This window comes from Corythoichthys intestinalis, chromosome 8 (genome assembly GCF_030265065.1).
Source record: "Corythoichthys intestinalis isolate RoL2023-P3 chromosome 8, ASM3026506v1, whole genome shotgun sequence".
NCBI lineage: Eukaryota > Metazoa > Chordata > Actinopteri > Syngnathiformes > Syngnathidae > Corythoichthys > Corythoichthys intestinalis.
In genome coordinates this window covers 24521768-24542116 of record NC_080402.1, presented here as the reverse complement: position 1 = coordinate 24542116, position 20349 = coordinate 24521768, and the positions used below count along the sequence as shown (strand labels likewise).

Here is a 20349-nt window from a genome sequence, read left to right as displayed (position 1 = left end):
ATTTACAGTGCCGAAGTGAGAAGTGCGTGAGTTAAGAGGCAGGCTCCCGCGGGCGTGGCCCCGTCCACCAGAACCACCGGCCGCAGGGCAGAAGAGGCGTCAGGGCCCCGATCAATCTCCGCCCCAGACCACCCACGGCGCCTCCGCGACCGCCCCCCCCCACCCACCGAGCACCCACCCCGCACTCCGAGCAGGCGCCACACCAAGCGCCGGCGACCAGGGGACGTCCACCCCACCGGCAAGGGACAGCAAGCCTCACCCAAGGCCCCGCGGGCCCCGCCAACGACCCCGCCGGCCGGGGGGCAGCAGCGGCCGCCGCGGCCCAGGGAGGCGGACAGGGCCGGAAGCAGACCAAGGGGACGGAAGCGCGCCCCCCACAACCCACCCCCGGGCCAGGAGGGGCATGCGGCATGACACCAGAGGGCACCTCCCCGGCACCCGGTACAGGGAGACGCGGCTCCGGCCGGGCGGACCTGGGAGGGAACCATGGCTGCCGCATGCACCCCCCGGCCCCCACCCCACCCCAACTCCACCCCACCCCACCCCGGCCGGCCGGGGAAGGGCCGCGGCCCCGGACCGGCACCCGCGCGTCCCCCCCACCCACCCACGACACCAGCGCGCGCCCGACGGGACCCCCGCACAGCCAGACGCAACCAGACAAGCCCCGGCCGAAAATCCCGGGGGCCAAGACCGGCGACGGGACGGCCCAGGGCAGGACGCCAACAAACTCCACCTGTAAAGCTGACAGAAGAAGAGGTTTATCAAACACCATTAGATGTATGCCAAGGACCGGTGAAGTGTATTATTTACGCATAGTTCCTTAACTGTTCCAAGTCTGATAATATATAGGGTGTTCCAAAAAAAAGTTGCATATGTTCCCCAGCAGCTGGAAACCAAATTGTCTATGAGTATCCTTGTAAAATAAGCCCATTGACCGACTAAACTGTGAAGGAAGAAAGTGTATTTATTACATGCTGTTGGGAATGTACAAAACAGTTTGGATTTAAACATGTCCTGTTTCCAGCTGCAGAAGGATGCATACAACTTCCCTGGACACCCCGCATACATCAATTTATGTGTACATTTTTATTATTTTTGTGGCATTCCTTCGCAGGTGAGAGAGAATCCTTATTCTATGTTCATCATTCTTGCGACCGTTTCCCACTGTTGTTCGTATTTGTCCATTTTATTTGTCTGTTTGGCAGATATTTTCTCTAATGTTATATATTCAATGATTAGATTTAGCCATTGGTTAATGCTAATGTTTTGTTTGTTTTTCCAATTCAACAATATTGTTTTTTTGGCTATCGTTAGACTTGCTAGTAGTGGACGGGTTTGATGGATAGAGATATTCACTGTATTCAGATCGCCAAGCAGACAAAGAGTTGGAGACAATGGAATCCTGCAGTTCAATAGGAAAGAGAGTTTCTTCGTTACCTGTGCCCAGAAATCTTGTATTGGTTTACATTGCCAAAGAGCATGAAAGTATGTATCTGAAGTATCTTCGTTGCAGTTTGTACATTTATCGGATTGGGAGAACCCCATTTTGTGCATTTTAGATTGAGTAATATGCCATCTGTGCAGTATTTTGAACTGTATAAGCTGAAGGTTCTTATTCTTTGTCATTATAAATGTATTTTTACAGATGTTGGACCAATAGTTATTATCTAATGTTACCGAAAGTTCGTTATTCCATTTTTCGATTGGTAGGCAAGTAGAGTTGTTACATGAGAGGGCTTTATATACTTTTGAAAGTATTTTTTTTTGTTGAGGATGTATATTTATTATTTTATTTACGAAAGGTGGTGGGTCTAACGTACCCGTTAGTGATGGAAATTTGCTTCTGATGGCTGCCCTGATTTTATTGTATTGCAGGAAATTGACCCCTTTGATCTGGAAATCTTGCATTATTTTTTCATATGACATGAATGTATTATCTTTAAACAAATGCTGTAACTGGTTTATTCCCGTATCATCCCATGCGCTGAAATAAATAGGAATTTTATTAACTCCAAAGTCTGGGTTGTGCCAGATTGGTGAGAATTTACACGGGGCTTGTTGTGATTGCGTAATTTCCATACCTCTCCACCAGGCTTTCAAGGTACATGCTATCATTGGGTTTTTGAAGCAGCTATGGTGCTTAATACTAGAGCTAATAAAGGGGAGGTTTGCCAATTGTATTTGGTTGCAGTCTGTTTGCTCTAATTCTAGCCATGACTGTTGTTCAGTGTTAAGATATAACCACCTAATAAGATATTGTATTTGATTTGCTATATAATAGTGTTGGAAATTAGGGGCCTCTAGACCCCCCTCTGGTTTATTTCTTTGCAATTTGGCAAGGCTAATTCTGTTTTTCTTGTTTTTAAAGTAGAATTTTGTGACGGCTGAGTCTAGGTCTTGAAACCATTTTTGAGTGGGTTTAAAGGGGATCATTGAGAACAAATAGTTTATTTGTGGTAATACTTTCATTTTGACTGTTGCTATCCGGCCCAAAAGTGAGATGGGTAGATTATTCCAGTGTGTCAAATCTTCACATATTTTTGCTAAGAGAGGTGTATGGTTTAGTTTAGTTAATTCTGTAAGTTTTGGTGAAATGTTGATTCCAAGATACTTTATATTCCCTATTGGAATATTGTGATTTTGATTTGCAGGATTCCATGAGTTTGTTGATAAGGGCATTATAATTGATTTCGACCAATTTATAGCATAATCTGATATTTGTGAAAATGTCTTTATTAGTTCAAAAGTCTCATGTAGGGAGGATTCTGGTTTTTCTAGATATAATAGTATATCGTCTGCGTATAAGTTAATTTTGTGTTCTGATGTGCACGAGCAAATCCCTTTGATATTAGCGTTTTGTCTTATTGCAATTGCTAATGGTTCTATAAATAGAGCGAATAATAGGGGTGAGAGTGGACAGCCTTGTCGAGTTCCCCTTTGAAGACAGAAACTTTGTGAAATGACCCCGTTTGTGTTTACAGTGGCTTTTGGGGCGTTGTAGAATATTTTTATCCAGCGGATAAATGGCTCACCGAAGCCAAATTTTTCCAAAATTTTGAAGAGAAAAATCCAGTTGACTTTGTCAAATGCTTTTTCTGCGTCCAAAGAGAGGATAATTGCTTTCTGTTTATAATTCTGTGCAATATTAATAAGATTTAACAAGCGTCTTATATTGTTTGTAGAGTTACGTCCTTTAATAAAGCCGGTCTGGTCTTTATGAATTATAGTGGGAAGAGTTTGTTCTAATCTAGTAGCTAAAGCCTTTACAATAATTTTAATATCTGTATTCATTAAGGATATTGGTCTATAGTTTGCTGGTTGGGTTAGGTCTTTCCCTTCTTTTGGCAGTAGTTTGATTACTGCAGTGTTCATATTGTCTCTAATTTTTACCAAACAAGTTCATTGAATACATATTACACCATTTTCCAGAAAAAAAAAAAAGTTCCTGGCTTGTCATCATTTTGTGTTGCTGGGTTAAAAACTAAATGAAAAAGTGCCACTAAAAACATAACATTTTGGTTTCGCTAAAATTAAAGGCTACATTCAAAATGTGTTAAATGTCATTTATTCCTGTTTCAGGTCAAACTAAGTCTATAAAATGAGGAAAATGTACGTGTGTATATATACGTATAAACACACACACATTACAGACCAGAAGAGGGGAACCCAAGAGGTACAGTCATGCCCGTACCTGAGGCTCTGAAAACTGCCAAACAAAGACTCAAAGCCTTGCTGCAAGACTGATGAGATACACAAGAGAAATGGAAGCCAAAAAATTATCTGGCTGTTCTCCACTAAACCAGCCACCAAGGCTGGAAAGCAAGGGCGTAGGCTTGGTCTCAACATTGGTAGGAATGATATGTATACTTTTTGCTGGGGACAGGTCATTAATAAAAACAAACAGATTGGGAAGACTGGGGCCAGGCTACATTTCTCACCAATATGAACTGAATTAATTACTAGGCTAAATGATCAATGCAAAATAAATCTGTATTCATTCCGACAAACTTTCAAACTACAAATTTATGACGTATTAATCGGCCCTACTGCCCGGAATGACCGGGGATAGGCTCCAGCATCCTCATGACCCTCGTAATAAAAAGCAGCATGGAAAATGCTGGAAAATAAATGAATACTCGAATAATTTTCTTCATCTTGTTTTGAGTGTTAAACACTATATTACCATGGACCAGATTATTCCACTTACTTTGGGTAAATATTACAATTTGTTCTAATTAAACCCATACATCTACAAGTTGGGCATTTTTCACCTAAATCAAGAAAAATTTGCTTTCAAATAATATTTTGAACTATCAATTGTTGAATTAAGGACATTTCTGATGAAAAAAATATTTTTAAAACAGTTTTAGATTAAATATACTCACTTTTTGCTTAAAAATGTCAGGAAACGCTGGGCGGGCAGGTGTGTGTGGACCCAAACGCAGGAAAATTGAAGCGAGGCAAAAAAAGGCGGTGCAAAAAATGTTTTAAGGCCGACAGAAAAAACAAGGTACTAACCAAAACAGAGGTGATCCCAAAAAACACAGTAGCAAACGAAACTCAGGTTACTAACAAAAGGCTGGGTATCAAAAAACTTACTTGGAACACGAGGGCTTGGATAGACATCGACTTTGACACTGACATAGACGATGACGCAACAAGGACTGAAAAGAAACTGGGAGCTTATACACACACGCAGACATAGGGTAACGAGACAATGAGGAACAGATGGGTGACACAGGTGGACGCAGATTGGAGGATACACAAGGAGCGGTACACCAGGTGAAATCAATGGCAATTAGAAGGACACACTAGGAGGGAATCAACACAAAACCTAACAAAAAATAAGTGTGTTATGCTACCTTAAAATAATGTTATTTCAAGAAATCTGAGTAAAATTTACTTGAAGCACTGGCAGATAATTTCACTTATTTCTAGTAAATTTACATTGAAAATAAAGAGAATTTAGTCATCAGCCAATCAAATGTGCATTTGAGAGGGAAAAAAACGGGTCAAAGTAAGTCTGTACATAACGAAAGTAATTCACTTAATAATGGTAGGGTCAATTCTATCCTTACAAAACATGGGAAGACAATCTAAATGACCTCGATAACTGAACTCATTATATAATGCAAATAAGGTTGCTTAAAAGTTAGTGGGGACAATTTGAGCATCCTGAAAAGTTGCCAGTGTTATGTCGCTACTGCCCCAATGCACACCTACGCCCTTGCTGGAAAGGCATATGGGTGAGGGAAGCACAGTGGTTAAAAGACTTAAGAGCATACCACAGCACCCTTCCGACCAAGGCCCAGCAACAATCACAGTGGCAGTCATCAAACTAAGAATCACAGGTATACGGAACTGGACAGCACCTGGCCTGAACATGATTCACAGCAACTGGAAGCTAACTTCACTCTAAGAGCGCCTAGCAGCACAAATGAACCAACTGAAGGATGGGACCCACCCTGAAACCCTCACGCTCTGTTGTATTTTAGTTTTGATGCTCATCACTATTATTTTTGGTAAATATCATTAAAACTAAATAGCTGGTTGTCAAATTTGTTGATCTGAAATGAAAATAATGACATGACATGAGTTAATGTGCTGTGTCAATGTGTTATCTTAAAACATCTGAATAATCTCGCGTCTGTTTTCAATCCAAGTGTTCTCATTAAAAAGTTAGAACGCACTTGATCTATCTTTAGAGTGAAATCTTGTCAAGGCAAGATGCCAAAATTAGAAGCACACTGCATCCGATGAATTTGTCTGTCACAGCTTTTTCATTGAATCCAGAAATTAATATTCTATATCAGTGGCGGTCCTGGCTACTTTCGCGCCCTGGGCGAACCACCCCATCAACGCCCCCCCCCCCCGCCGACATCCAAAATACCCATCCCCCCCCCCCCCGCCGACATCAAACACAAGAATGTGTTACGTTTTTTACGTTATTTTATTAAATATATTATTGAACAACAATTTTGGAAGCAGGAGTTTGTGTTGTGTGGCCTGGGATCATGAGAGGTCAGTCTATCCCCACCCCCTTCTTGCTTTTCCTTTGAGAGTGAGACTCGTCCTGCTCACTCACTCTGCAGTTGCGAGCAGCTGATCCCCCTCCCGTCTCCCCCTGCCTTTTCTTCTGACACACACGACTCTCAGCAGCAGTTGACATGATAGTAAGGGGCGCCCTAGCACCCACTCTACTAACTTGACGTGGAAATGAGCGGTATTAGTCTAGAAAACTAGCGGATTTTTTTTTTTTTTTTCCTCGAGGGCGCTTGTGCGCCCCCAAATAGATTGCGCCCTGGGCGGTCGCCCACATTGCCCATAGCAAAAACCACCTGTGTTCTATATAACATTATTCAACATAATGCGTATTGCTCACTCGGCATTCAGTGTAACCTGGCCCTCCTGAAAGGGGCATCCCCCATCTGCTGTTCTTTTATTAAGTTTCTCTCAAATTGGGTGATGAAGTTTTCCTTGCCATTTTGGGGTTGAGACAATTGTGATTAAGAGCTACACTGCTCGCCAAAAGTATTGGCACCCCTGCAATTCTGTCAGCTCATGCTCAATTTCTCCCAGAAAATGAATTACAAATGCATTGTAGTAATATCTTTATTTGGCTTGTAATGAAAAAACTTGCCTGGTACACCAGACTCACCGCTGTTCCAGCTATAGACCCTACTCACATGACGTCACAACCACGCCCCCGCGCCATATTGTCCGTCAACTCGTCGTGTTGACGCATTACCGCTACGTAAATTCCTCCTATTATGGCGTGTTATTCTGCTCGTTAACATTAATAATCTAAATGGTGAAGGCGTGTGTGGCAGTCGGTTGCAATAAGAGAAGATAGATGGAGAGACTTGAAGTTCCACCGTATTCCGAGAGACCCGGAGAGGAGAGCGAGATGGACTGCTGCAATTCGACTAGAAAACTGGGCACCAAACGATTACCACAGATTATGTAGTAGTCATTTTATATCTGGTAAGATGCATTTAATATATATTTAGAGGGTTTTGGGCTGACAACCACAATTAAGATCATTGCTAGGCTAATCGCCGACAACATACATTCAGACGTTGTGAATGAACTACCTGAAAATATATAATTATAAAGGGATAATAAGACAGTTGTCATACAATTAATTTACAATTTCACTATTGAGGTCAAAAGCCAAAAACTAAATTCAACTAGGGACAATCTGAAGTAGTGCTATCGCACTTCATATTTATTACATTTTATATATGTATGTAGTGAGAGTGCTATCGCTAAACCATATAAACATTAAAAGCCCTAGCTCCATTGACAAATGACATGAAATACATTAGACTTGACAGTGGATGTTGGCAAGAACAAAAGATTTTGAATTGAAAATTTCGTAACTCACCTTCCCGAGCACAAGATACGATTCCTGCCGAATTTTCGTGGACGAGGACCTGTTTCACCCAACCAGCAACGAAGTATTTGTAAGCCTTCAAGCTCATAAAGTTTTTCAAACTTTCGTGAGAATAGGCTGATTTCGTGTGGACAAGATAGTTGTAAGTCTATCAGAGAGGCAGAGACGGTGAAGACAGCGGGTCGAAAAACATCGAATTAGGCATCAAATATGGATCTGGCGAATGGATAAACTGAAGCTTTTCCACATAACGCCTTTTATGCAACGCATCCAATGAGTTTACAGCGTCAGATAACACCAGGGCGTCCATGAATTGCTCTATAAATTGCACGACTAATTGAAACCATTGAGAATAGGGCTAAAAAATGACGGACAATATGGCGGCCGGATACAGCGACACGTCATTTTGTGACGTAGGTGAGTAGGGTCTATTGCAGGGGTGCCCAATCCCGGTCCTTGAGAGCCCCTATCCAGCTTGTTTTCCGTGTCTCCCTCCTTTAACACACCTGAATCAAATGATCAGCTCATCAGCAAGCTCTGCAGCAGCCTGATAACGATCCTAATTAGTTGATTCAGGTGTGTTAGAGGAGGGAGACATGGAAAACAAGCTGGATAGGTGCTCTCGAGGACCGGGATTGGGCACCCCTGGTCTATTGAGTCTGGCCACCATTCAGCGGATACAATTTCCAGGGCGGAGCACGCCAAAGCAAACAGACAGCGGAGTGGACCAATCAGCGACGGGCAGACGTGAAGTTAGTAAAATGACGAGGGACTTGCGCGCGGAAGTAAACATACGAGGAGAGCGGAGTTTATTCAACATGGCTAGCGCGAGAGACTGTTGTCAATGACTCGTGTCGATGTGTTTTTGGTAATTTAAAACTGATTTTACCATGGATTGGAACATATTCTCGGCTCTCCTGTTCACCATCTGTGTTGTTGTGGAGACGACTTTCGACGCGCAAGAGTGACGTTGCTCGTCAAGAACACGTCACGCAAATAAACGAATCTGATTTGTCGATTGATTTTGTACCTGCTCGAGAGGCCGTTAATGGGCGGGTTCCCAGACTTTTCTCTCAGTGTTTGAAAAATACAGGGAGAACAGTCTGGCCGTGCCAGGCAATGAAAAAACACCAAGAAGAAAAGGGGGGGGGGGGGGATCATTATCATTATACACAAAACTCCAAAAATGGGGTGAACAAAAGTATTGGAACCCTTTAAAAATCATATGATGATTCTCCAATTTGTGTAGCCTAATTAACAGCACCTGTTACTCACCTGTAGCACATAACAGGTGGTGGCAATAACTAAATCACACTTGCAGCCAGTAAAAATGGATTAAAGTTGACTCAACCTCTGTCCTTGTGTGTACCACATTGAGCATGAAGAAAACCAAAGAACTGTCTGAGGACTTGAGAAGCAAAATTGTGAGGAGGCATGGGCAATCTCAAGGCTACAAGTCCATCTCCAAAGACCTGAATGTTCCTGTGTCTACCGTGCGTAGTGTCATCAATAAATTAAAATAAGCTCCCTAGATGCGTACAGAAAAGAAAAATTGACGAGAGATTTCAACAAAAGATTGTGTGGATGGTGGATAAAGAACCTCGGCTAACATCCAAACAAGTTCAAGCTGTCCTGCAGTCCGAGGTGTTAACCCATACTATCCGTCGGTGTCTGAATTAAAAGTCACTATGGTAAGATACCCAGGAAGACCCCACTTCTGACCCAGAGACATAAAAAAGCCAGGCTTGAGTTTGACAAAACTTACCTGAGAAAGCTAAAAACGTTTTGGAAGAATGTTCTCTGGTCAGATGAGACAAAAGTAGAGATTTTTGAGAAAAGGCATCAAGACAAGAGTTTACAGGCCTTAGAAAAAAGAACACTGTCCCCACAGTCAAACAAGGCGGAGGTTCCCCAATATTTCGGGGTTTCTTTGCTGCCTTTGGAACTGGACTGCTTGACCGTGTGCATGGCATTATGAAGTCTGAAGACTACTAACAAACTTTGCAGCATAATGTAGGGCCCAGTGCGAGAAAGCTGGGTCTCCCTCAGAGGTCATGGGTCTACCATTAGGACAATGACCCAAAACACACTTCATAAAGCACTAGAAAATGGTTTGAGAGAAAGCACTGGAGATTTCTAAAGTGGCCAGCAATGAGTCCAGACCTGAATCCCATAGAACACCTGTGGAGAGTTATGAAAATGGCAGTTTGGAGAAGGCACGCTTCAAATCTCAGAGCCTGGAGCAGTTGGCCAAAGAAGAATGGTCTAAAATTCCAGCAGAATATTGTAAAAAATTCATTGATGGATACCGGAAGCGGTTGTTTGCAGTTATTTTGTGTAAAGGTTGTGCTACCAAGTATGAGGCTGAGGGTGCCAATACTTTTGTCCGGCCCATTTTTTATAAAATGTTTATTGTTTTTTCATTGCATGCAAAATAAATGATTTCTACCAAAGCATTTGTATGTGCAATCATTTTCTGGGAGAAATTGAGCATTGACAGAATTGCAGGGGTGCCAATACTTTTGGCCAGCAGTGTATTCAAATGCCTTTTTCCCACTTGCATAATCCCAAGTCTTATAACAGGGTCCTTTTAAAATAACACTTTTAGTTGGAAAAACTGGATTAAAAAATAGGTACAATCACTTGATTCTTATGCCAGCATGTTGTAGCCTATGTACTGCTCTGAAAGCTGGACAAAATGAGTCACTCCAGTGTACTAGTAGTGATTAAATTTTGGAGACAGGTATGAGAATAAAATGCAGTTAAACCAACTAATATATCCAAAGCTTTAAAACATAAAGCTAAGTAGACAACAGTCTCATTATCAGTCAATTCAACAGCCAGAATATTTTCAAGTTGACTTTCAGGTGGTGTGACTGACTTCGCTCGGGGAGCTGAGAGGAATAACGCAACATCTTAACGTGCTAGTTTAACCCCCTCTCCCTCATCATTTAACCATGTCACTGCCATCAATAGCAATATCCAATTCCTTTTGACTGTAAGGGATGGCAAAAATAGATTGGAAGCCAATCACCATCAATGACAGCCAGCGAGACAACTGGTTAGATGACAAACCTAAACCTGGATCAGTTGCACGTTTTTAAAAGATCGAATAGATGTAACCACACAAAAAACAGTGATGAAACAATATTCCAACTTTATTGGTCTAACAATATGATGACAGTTGCTTTAAGGAACGTTTTGATGTCTTGAGTGGCGAGTCAGGTTTTACTTATCCGCATCCACAACTGTTCCCTTCTCAGACACATAAATGCCATCCAAGAACTTTCTGATATCCTTATTTTTTACTGTGGTGGCTTGCTGAATGAGAGCAGCTGAAAGAGAAAAAGGTTTGGTCAAAAATTTTAAAAAAAAACGGAGGTAACAATTAGAGGTTAGATTTTGTGCCCGAACCCGACCCGACCCGAATGTCGGGTCGGGTCGGGCCCACAATTTAAGCATTCACGTTCGGGTCACGTCGGGTCGGGCTGCCATGCCGGACTAATAAATTATTTAAAAAAAAAAAAAAAAAAAAAATGGAGAGCATGCTCTCTGTATTGCGCTTTTGCTTGTGCGTGTGCACGAACGCCGTGGCGCCGGCCGCTTTTTCTTCTTGTCCTCCCGCTGCACGGCCGAGGCGCCGCCCTCTCCTGTTCCCTCTCCTTGTCAGAGAGGCGCGTCCATGTGAGAACAATATCCCACACACTCAGAAATATGTTTAACAAACTTTCCCAGCGTTATTTCGTTGTGTGAATGCTTTGATAATTCTCAAAAAAATATGTAGATTATTTAAACATTAAGAAAACTTGCGTTTTTTTCTGCCAACTCGAAGAAATGAAAATAAATTGCTGCTGCTGCGTTTTTTCCGCGTCACTCAAAAAAAATGGAGAGCAGGCTCTCTGTATTGCGCTTTTGCTTGTGCGTGTGCACGAACGCCGTGGCGCCGGCCGCTTTTTCTTCTTGTCCTCCGGCAGTAGTTTGCGCACGGCCGAGGCGCCGCCCTCTCTTGTTCCCTCTCCTTGTCAGAGAGGCGCGTCCATGTGAGAACAATGTCCCACACACTCAGAAATATGTTTAACAAACTTTCCCAGCGTTATTTCATTGTGTGAATGCTTTGATAATTCTAAAAAAAATATGTAGATTATTTAAACATTAAGAAAACTTGCGTTTTTTTCTGCCAACTCGAAGAAATGAAAATAAATTGCTGCTGCTGCGTTTTTTCCGCGTCACTCAAAAAAAAAAAAAAAAAAAAAAAAAAATCGGGTTTTTCGGGCTCGGGCCTGCAAATCTAGTTAAGTGATCGAGCTCAGGCCGGGTCGGGCCTCAATACCAGCGGGCTGTGTCGGGTCGGGCTGGATTTTTTAGGCCCGAACTAGGCTCTAGTAACAATGAAGCAAATGAAAATACTGGCCTGAGGAACTTTCATAGAGCAGAATACTAGGACAATACACTGAGCAGTGTTACGTGTCAAATATTTTGATTTGATTTAGATGTGCAAAAATCGACAACTATTTTGACAACCGATTAATCGTTTAGGACCTTCTTCACCTTAGACTTGTCTAAATTCTTTATATATATACATATATATATAAAACTTCTCTGTTGTAAATATCAGATTTCTTGATTAGATGTCTGTTAAGTCAAAATAGGACGAACCAAAATCTGGTTTGACTTGGGAAAACAACATTTTTGCCAATTTTCGGACATTTTACTGTCTAAACTACAATTAAATCAATTAATTACTTGCCAACGATTTTGATAATCGATACAATTGTAGACTACAGTTAAGTCAGAAAGCTGTAATAAAATATTATTTTTGAAGGAAATACTCACACATTTTGACTTCATTGCTACTTACAACATACCGAAAACAACTTCAAGGCAAACTGTGAAAATTGAAAGAAGTAACATTTATCTGATTATTTGATTAATTGTTCAATTAATCGATTTTGAAAATAATCATTAGTTGTAGCCCTAATTTGATCTGCACCCAAAAAATCTCAATAAACTGCGTTCCACGACAAGAACTTAATTTTTTTTTTACTTTACAGAAATTGAGACAGGTCAAAAATCTCATCTAGTGTTGACAATCAGATTAAGTATTGAAAACTGAAATTACAATGAACAAAAGATGTGTGCTGCCTACATACCTGAATTTGACACCAGCTCGATATCGTTGCCCTCCAGCACCAGCTCGTCTTTCTGGGCTGCTGAAACTGTGCACATCACACCTGCAAGAAGCAAAAAAAAGTTGAACATTGAACTTTATGTATGGTCTAAATTTAAAGTTGAACATTGAACTTTATGTATGGTCTAAATTTTCAAAAGACCATTGTAAAAAACTGCATCAATAATCGATTTATAATCAAATCGTTAGGTGCCCAAAGATTCCCACCTCTACTGAGAATGCAAGTGACATTTTTGCTTAGTATTCTTTGTATGAAAATTAACTTTCCATTAAAACTAACCATTCAATTAAGTCTGTTGAATGGAGGCATATTGCCATCAATGGCAACGTGTTAACAAGTGAGGTAATATGAAAGAAGCTACAACAACGCTACCCAGTGTTAATTTGCATTGGCGCGTCTTAGTGAGAAACCGTATCAACTGCAAGAATGTTCTCACCTGTCCTCATTCTGACACGACGGATGTACTTCTCACCCAGGAAATTTCTGATCTCCACCAGAGTGCCATTCTCTTGCATGACAACGTTGATGGGGAAATGGGCATATACAGAACGCATTTTGTAACGGAAGCCCTGCAGCGTGACAGGAGAGAAACATCACGCACTGTGGCAAGGAGCAAGCATCGGTATCATCAAGTGGGAGTGTGGCCGAGTTCCACACTCACCCAAAGAATATGTATTTCATGACAATCTTACCAAAGTGACTCCCTTGATCATGTTCTGGACATGACTGCAAATGGTGCGAACTGTCGCGAGCTCCTTTCGGTTCCCCCACCATTTCTCAACACGCAGCTGAAAGGCAGCACAGTATAAAGTCAAAATAATTAAAGTTACTGAGTAATATGTTCACTGCATTTAATCCTGAGATTTGTGCACAGGTCTAAATTCTATTTGGCCAGCATTTAAAGCGACACTATTCAACTCGATTTTAGCGATGCCAGTGGACAAAAACGAGTGTTTTTCCTTAAGGAAGTCTGCGTTTCCCATGAGGACCAGCGCACACCAACAGCGTCGTAAAATCATCAATCAATCAAAGATCAAACAGCTGGTCCTATTAGCAATAGGGGTGTGACGAGTTATCGAAATGGTGATATATCGTGATACTTTGTATCCCAAAAGGTTATCGATATGCTCCTGTCAAGAATCGATATATCATTGGGGCGCTTACAGGTCATTTTTTTAGTCATTATAGGGCATTTACAGGTCACTTTCTGTTGAGTTGGAGTAATTGCAAAGTCATTTGGGGAGTCACTTGGGTCACTTCATGTTCTACAACACAATATCAACCGGAAGTGACTCATAAATGCCCCAAAATCAACACGAAGTGACTAAAAATCAGCAGCAAATGGCCTGAAATACGCCCAAATCAAACTCATTGGGTGTCATTGACTGCCATAGATGTCCAATCGTTTGAAGTGGGAGGGTGGCAGTGAATGAATAAATGTTCATTTGCTGAATTGGACTTCTACTAGTGTTAAACACATTCCAAATCACATCAGAAGGATGAAATTTGTCTGTTTATTAGTTTGGTAGAATATCCAAGAATGATTTCCAGACCAATGTATCGATAATCGTCATATCGCTGTATCGTGAGATCTTCGTTATCGTGAACAGAACCAACTCCATGACGCAGCGGAGATCGTTCGACGTAACGGCGACCAGTTGGCCCTGTTAATGAAGGAACAGGCAATACTAAGTGACGCTGCCGCACGACTGGCCACAAAGATTGACGTGGAGCTGCGTGATCAAGAGAGATTCGCTCGTGCCAACCGGGCCAGAGATGACAATGACTAAACTCCTAATGGGATGCTGACTACAAATCAAAGTGGATGCAACACATGCGAGCCTCCAAAGCACCCCTAGCTTTCACCACTCAACCAATCAAGGACGTGTACTGATCGAAGTTACATAAATTTATTTGTGAAATCTCCATGGAAATTAATGACTTTTTGAACAGTAGGCACTAGACTGTCATTGGACTGATCATGAGCTGTTGCTTGTGCGACCTTGGTGGAAGGGGGACGGGTCCCGATAAGCTTTGGCTTTTTTCCGTTCCCTTTGTCATGTCTCTTTTCATCTTCTTGGATAAACAAATATTCCCTTTTTTTTTTCTTCTTCTTCCTCTTTCCTTCTTTTTCTTTTCTTTTTTTTTTTTTTACGTTGATTTAAATGCTGATGATGATGATGTTGATGATGACAAATGACAATAAATAAATTCAAATTCAATTCAACTTTGTATTGCAAATCGTATCGTATCGTATCGTGAGGTACCAAAAGGTTCCCACGAGAGGCGTGCGAAATTTCCGATTCTTAGATTATTCGCAATTCGGTCAGGGAAGATTCGAGAACGATTCACAAACATCCAAATTCCGATTATTGAAATATGCTAAATAAAGCGGAAATAAAACACAGTCACCGCGGTCTCGGGGGGAAATGAGGAACGGACTGACACCTTATGTCGGTAGATTAAAAAAACACTAATACCTGACTGCGGCCAACAGCTAGACCTGTCGCGATAACAAATTTTAGTGTGCGATAATTATTATCATAAATTATTGCGATATGCGATATTATTGCGCCCCCCCCCAATTTTTAAAAAACTAATTTACAATAACAGTGAGAATACACTATATATTAATACATCAAGTACACTCATTTAAACGCGATAAATATTGACTTAATTCAAAAATACTTTTTAAGAAATCACTAAAAACAATAGACCATGCCTCTTAAGTAAAAAACAACAATATTGATACTGCACAAAAACACAGAATAAATAAAATGTGTTTAAAAAAAAAAAAAAAAAATTGCACTTAATAACAATCATTTAGGCAAATGAAAACTTTTCCCGTCATAGCCTCTGCAGCGGTGTTCCATAGGGATGCAACGATACAGTTAAGTCACAGATCGGTACGATTTTTAATACGAGGGACACGATTTTCGATCCGATTTAATACATTTAATGCTCTGTAAAAAAAAAAAAAAAGTTTCGTTTTTTTTTTTTTGCTAACGAGCAAAAATTAAATTGGCATCATATAAACATGCATTTTACTGCATAATATTTATTATGTGCTTACTTCTTACTGATCTGAAAAAAGTTTGTATAAAAGTGCTGAGAACAATCTTTACTGTTTGTAAAGTGAGGCAGGGCACACTTGACTGCTACAGCTCTCTCAGCAGCTAGGTTTACTACATGAGCAAGACATCCTATTTGTGGTCCGACTCCATCTGTGTCACGTACTGAATTAACAATGTTTGCAACTAGAGCTGAAACGAATACTCGAGCAACTCGTGTTTAAAAACTGATCCGAGTAATTTTATTCACCTCGAGTATTCGTTTATTTTGACAGCTCTAAGCATCACGTTTTGCTCGGACTACTTTTAATGCGGGACAACGCGCTGATGTCACGTGCGTAGAGGAAGAAGCAAAAAAAAAAAAAAAACTTACTGCAGCAGACAGCCGCTACAAACGACTCCGACGTTGCAAAATACTAGCCTGCACATGCTACGTTAGTTGCAGTTAGCTCTGATGAGTCTCATAGAGATCACATGTATGTTGAACTAGATGCACAATGACAGACTAGGCCGCGTCTGGGCAGCGTTAGCAAACAGCCGCCATCTTAAAGCAGTAGAGCGCTAAGCGCTAACAAAGAGCGCTAAGCGCTAATATATAAGATTAACGTTACTGTCACTACTAGCTCACGTAACGTTAGCCCTGCGGAGGGCTAGGTTTTTATTAATTAAGACCACTTTCGATGCGTGGCTAACGTGTCTTACATACAGGCTTTAACATAACATAGCGTTGTGGAGTGATGAGGGTGTCAAATAAAAACTCAATAATGCTAACTATCAATTTTAGCTCAGTAGTCATTGCTGGATAAAACACCAAGTAGCACTAGTCCCTAATGTGCTCCAATACAGCCTGTATCATACATTTATTTTGAACACTGCAAAAATTCAAAATCCTATCAGGACTTACAGTTTAGACTAACTTAAAACTTTACTAGAACTTAAAAATGGCTTGACACAAATAAAAATTCAATTGAAAAACGTGGGAAAAAATCGTAACTTTTAAGCGATGTGTGTTATCAAGCGTAAAGGCATTTTTAGGTGTGTATATATATATATATATATATATATATATATATAGTGAATTAGTCTTTTTTTTAAATTGTAGTTACATCTGAGATGCAATTGTTGGCTGTTTTCAACAATACACATCAAAATAAAGACATTGATTGACTGAAAATGATAAAATGTCGTTTTCTCATGTATATCTATAATTGCTCTTCACCTAAAAATATATTTGTTTTATCCGATTACTCGATTAATCGATAGAATTTTCAGTCGATTACTAAAATATTCGATAGCTGCAGCCCTATTTGCAACATTATCTATAGTCACTGGTATGGATTGATTTGGCCTTCTTAACTTCCATTCAGTCATGACAGTTTAGAATTCATCTATGTAGTATATGGACTACGTGTCCCATAATCACTCTGGGCTCACGTAGCCAATGGCATGGGCCGTAGCACATCTAGTTTGCCATTTCATGATATCTAGTGTGTGGGCGCATTAAAAAAAGTTAGCAAGCACCGCTGAAGTCACGTCTGCTCATTACTACACAACACCAGACTTTCATAAACAGGACGAGTTTGAAGCACAGCGCTCTTAATTTCATTCAGCTGTTCGGTGTCAAAGCGAGGTTGTTCGTAGCAGCCAAGTCGGTAACAATGTTTTGGCGGACTTCGTTGTAAATATCCGGCGTTGTGCCGAAAAATAGCCGGCCCGCGTGAAATGTCACTCCTGACGGGAGCGCCCACACGTCAACAACACCGGCGCGCCGTAGATGGTCCACAGTCACTCGGAGCACTGTCGCGGCCGGCATACGTTGAACAATAGGATATAATGGGAACGATTGGCTCCGGCGCTAGTTTTTGCCAGACCTGGAAGGAAGTTGCATTTTGCGCAGTTGGTAACGAACTTTTAACAGCACGTCAGCCGCACGCGCGCACGCACGTGCACGCGAGGCGATAAATCGCAGCGGGAAAATTACCGCCTTCATTTTAATTTATCGCGCGTTAAATGGAATTATTGCATAGTGCGACAGGCTTACCAACAGCCACTTCAAACAACGAGCACGTTGCTACAAACTAAATCCACGTAATGCTACGGTAAATATCTAATGTATATAGAACTAGATGATAAATGACAGACTCGGCAGTGTTAGCACGTGTAAAGAGAACTGATGCGAAATTACAGACTTGCCAGTGTTTGTAAACAGCCGCCATCTTAAAACAGTAGACTTCTCTGAAGGGATGGTTGTAGCGAACCTTCCGAGCGAACCTAACTTTTTATCTAAAGTACGCCTAAATCGGCAAAATCTTGAATTGACTCCGTCTTTAAATGATGCAGTTTTAAAACTTCCACATGTCGAAGGGAAATTATGGAAAAACGAGCAATTTTAACAACTTTAACGATTGATTCACAACATTAAATTGAATGGAGTTTAAAGCTGCTGATACAGAATTGAATATGTTAATTTACTGTTTTGAAGTGTTAACTTGAGTGAAATAGTTGTTTAAGCCAGAGCGGATTATTGTACAATTTTTGTAACCAATGCATGAAACATCAAAAGCAGCTAATAGCTGGGGGTGGTGGGTGCATCAATAATCAATTTATAATTGAATCATAGCCTCTGAATTGTATTCGAATCGTTTGGTTCCCATAGATTCCCACATCTAGTTCCCACCCCTAGTTAGCAACCTGTGGCTTAGTGAGGCGAACCCCCTCAGCCCACCCGAACTCGTCATGGGGGGGGCTGTCACGCCAGCGAGTAATAGTCAGGCCAATGTTTATTTTGTATAGCTATGCTGGTAGCCTCTTTTTTTCCACCCTCAGACAAAACTTTTAGTTTCTTGTTGCTCTGCCACCTTTGCAGAATTCTGTCTTCATAATGAGTGGAGAAAGGGACATATACCGTAAAGCAGTCAGCACATTTGTAGTGTTTTTTTTTTTTGTGAGGCAGGGTTCTTGCAACCCTCCTCAGTTAATTAGTGCCAGTGAAAGTGATACAGAAACCCTCAAGATATAACACGTGTCATTCAATTAGTTGTCAGACGGCATATCACAAATGTTATGAAATTATTTGATAAATGTTGAAAAGTTACATAGTGTTGCTTTAAGTTACTGAGTAATCTGCTCACTGCATTTAATCGAACTCCTCAATGAGCTGCTAGCACGGGTCTAAATTCTGTTCGGTCAGCATTTAATGACTAAATGACCAAATAAATATTAAGACGAACATGAACATTGATGAACAAACACTTTTAACTGTCTTTAATCTTCCATACCTTCTTATTTTTCTTGCCCAGAAGACGGAGCTCCAGGTTAATGTGATTGAACTCCCGAACGAGTTTGCCGCGGGGACCCTTGACAGTGACTGTCCTCCCCTTCAGCTTCACCTCGACTGACAACAAGACACTAAGTGAGCACAAGCAATCATGAGACAAGCGCAAACAAGTTTTCTTACCATTATCGGGGATGTCCACTGTCTGGCTGCTGAGAATGGTCTTCATTCTGTCATTTCAGAGATAAAAGGGGTCTGTTTAGTTGATATGGGAGATGTTGCTTCGAAACGCAGTTCCAGACTGCATGCAAAAACGACATTAAACGCACTATTTTGTGGTTTATCTCATTCGTGAAAACAGCAATAGTCATACATAGACAAAGTTAGCTTTAATGCTAATGCGAGCAACTACCAGTGGGACTCACTTCCCATTATCTCCAATTCAATCAACAGTTATTAAATACTAAATGCCCCTCCTGAATTGTTCCGTATCGCTCGCAAGAATGCTATAATTCAGTGTCAGTTTGCTACGGTGTTAGGCACTGTCGGCCTAAAACGGCGAGCTCCAACACGTATGAAAAACTCAATGAATTTCACTTTAGAACCGACTTTGCCGCAAAAATAATGCTTCCCAACAAAACCGTATTCATGGATGCATAGACACTTTTACTCTGAATATTGCCTATTGAGAAATTTAGGCCGATGTACTTAGATTAAATCCGACTACTAACATTTTCAACCAGCCTCACCTCGCTGATAGTAGGAAAGGAAGGAGGAAAAACGTCACAGCGTTGTTGTAGCATGCGGAAGTGACGTCATCAGACATCACTAATCAATTTAATTAAACTCAACGTCCCACGAACGTCTAAAATTTCTGATTTAAGATACAGGAAACGACTTTTCGGGTTTGCCGTCTTCTCTCGTAAATATTTATTGAAAAAGAAAAAAATATTGATGGAGTTAATGTGTGTAACTCTGGTTGTGAGTGAATAAAGCAAGGCATCTCTGCTGAAAAATAGATGTTTGAAGCTTGTAAAAGAAATAAAATTGAAAATAAACTACAAAAATGAAGCTAGTTCTGAACATCGACGTCCTCTGCGTAAATGAGGAAAATACGACCACAAAACGAATGTATTTAGAACTAGTTGAAAGTCTAAAAGTTGGACTCGGCGGCGTTAGTAACCGGCGGCCATCTTAAAACAGTGCCAATTCAGGCAGGCTCTTTTGAATCAATGATGAGTGATTTCCCCCATTAAAATACTCTTAACTCCGATAGATTTCGACACATTTTCAAACGGTTTGTATTATTACGAACCGCATTTAAGTGGCTAAGGTCAGGTTGATTTAAAAAAAAAAAAAAAAAAAAAAAGATTCAAGTGTGCAATTAATTTACTGCACATCTGGCATTAATGAAAAGCC

The 20349-nt window shown here is 40.9% G+C and overlaps 1 protein-coding gene across 2 annotated transcripts; it reads right to left on the bottom strand.

The window, feature by feature from the left end:
- Positions 1-10536: 10536 nt before the first annotated feature.
- On the bottom strand, positions 10537-19762 carry rpl9 (ribosomal protein L9). Of its 2 annotated transcripts, none has more exons than XM_057844777.1 (7): positions 19680-19762; positions 19114-19160; positions 18935-19050; positions 13278-13373; positions 13022-13154; positions 12547-12627; positions 10537-10731 (listed from the first exon to the last, which is right to left on the bottom strand). In XM_057844777.1, exons 1-7 carry the CDS (start codon positions 19754-19756, stop codon positions 10625-10627), a joined length of 657 nt encoding a protein of 218 aa, XP_057700760.1. In that variant the 5' UTR covers positions 19757-19762; the 3' UTR covers positions 10537-10624. The 2 variants fall into 2 exon arrangements, with proteins under 2 accessions (XP_057700760.1, XP_057700761.1); XM_057844778.1 differs by having other exon boundaries at positions 19662-19691.
- Positions 19763-20349: the final 587 nt, after the last annotated feature.

What these genes read in the sequence shown, in the direction of transcription:
- rpl9 (XM_057844777.1), bottom strand. Translation starts at nt 19,756, where the DNA reads ATGTCTGATGACGTCACTTCCGCATGCTACAACAACGCTGTGACGTTT. An exon ending in AGTGGACATCCCCGATAATG is followed by an intron (nt 19,051 to 19,113) that starts GTAAGAAAACTT and finishes TCTTGTTGTCAG; the next exon opens with TCGAGGTGAAGCTGAAGGGG. An exon ending in TGGGCAAGAAAAATAAGAAG is followed by an intron (nt 13,374 to 18,934) that starts GTATGGAAGATT and finishes GCTGCCTTTCAG; the next exon opens with CTGCGTGTTGAGAAATGGTG.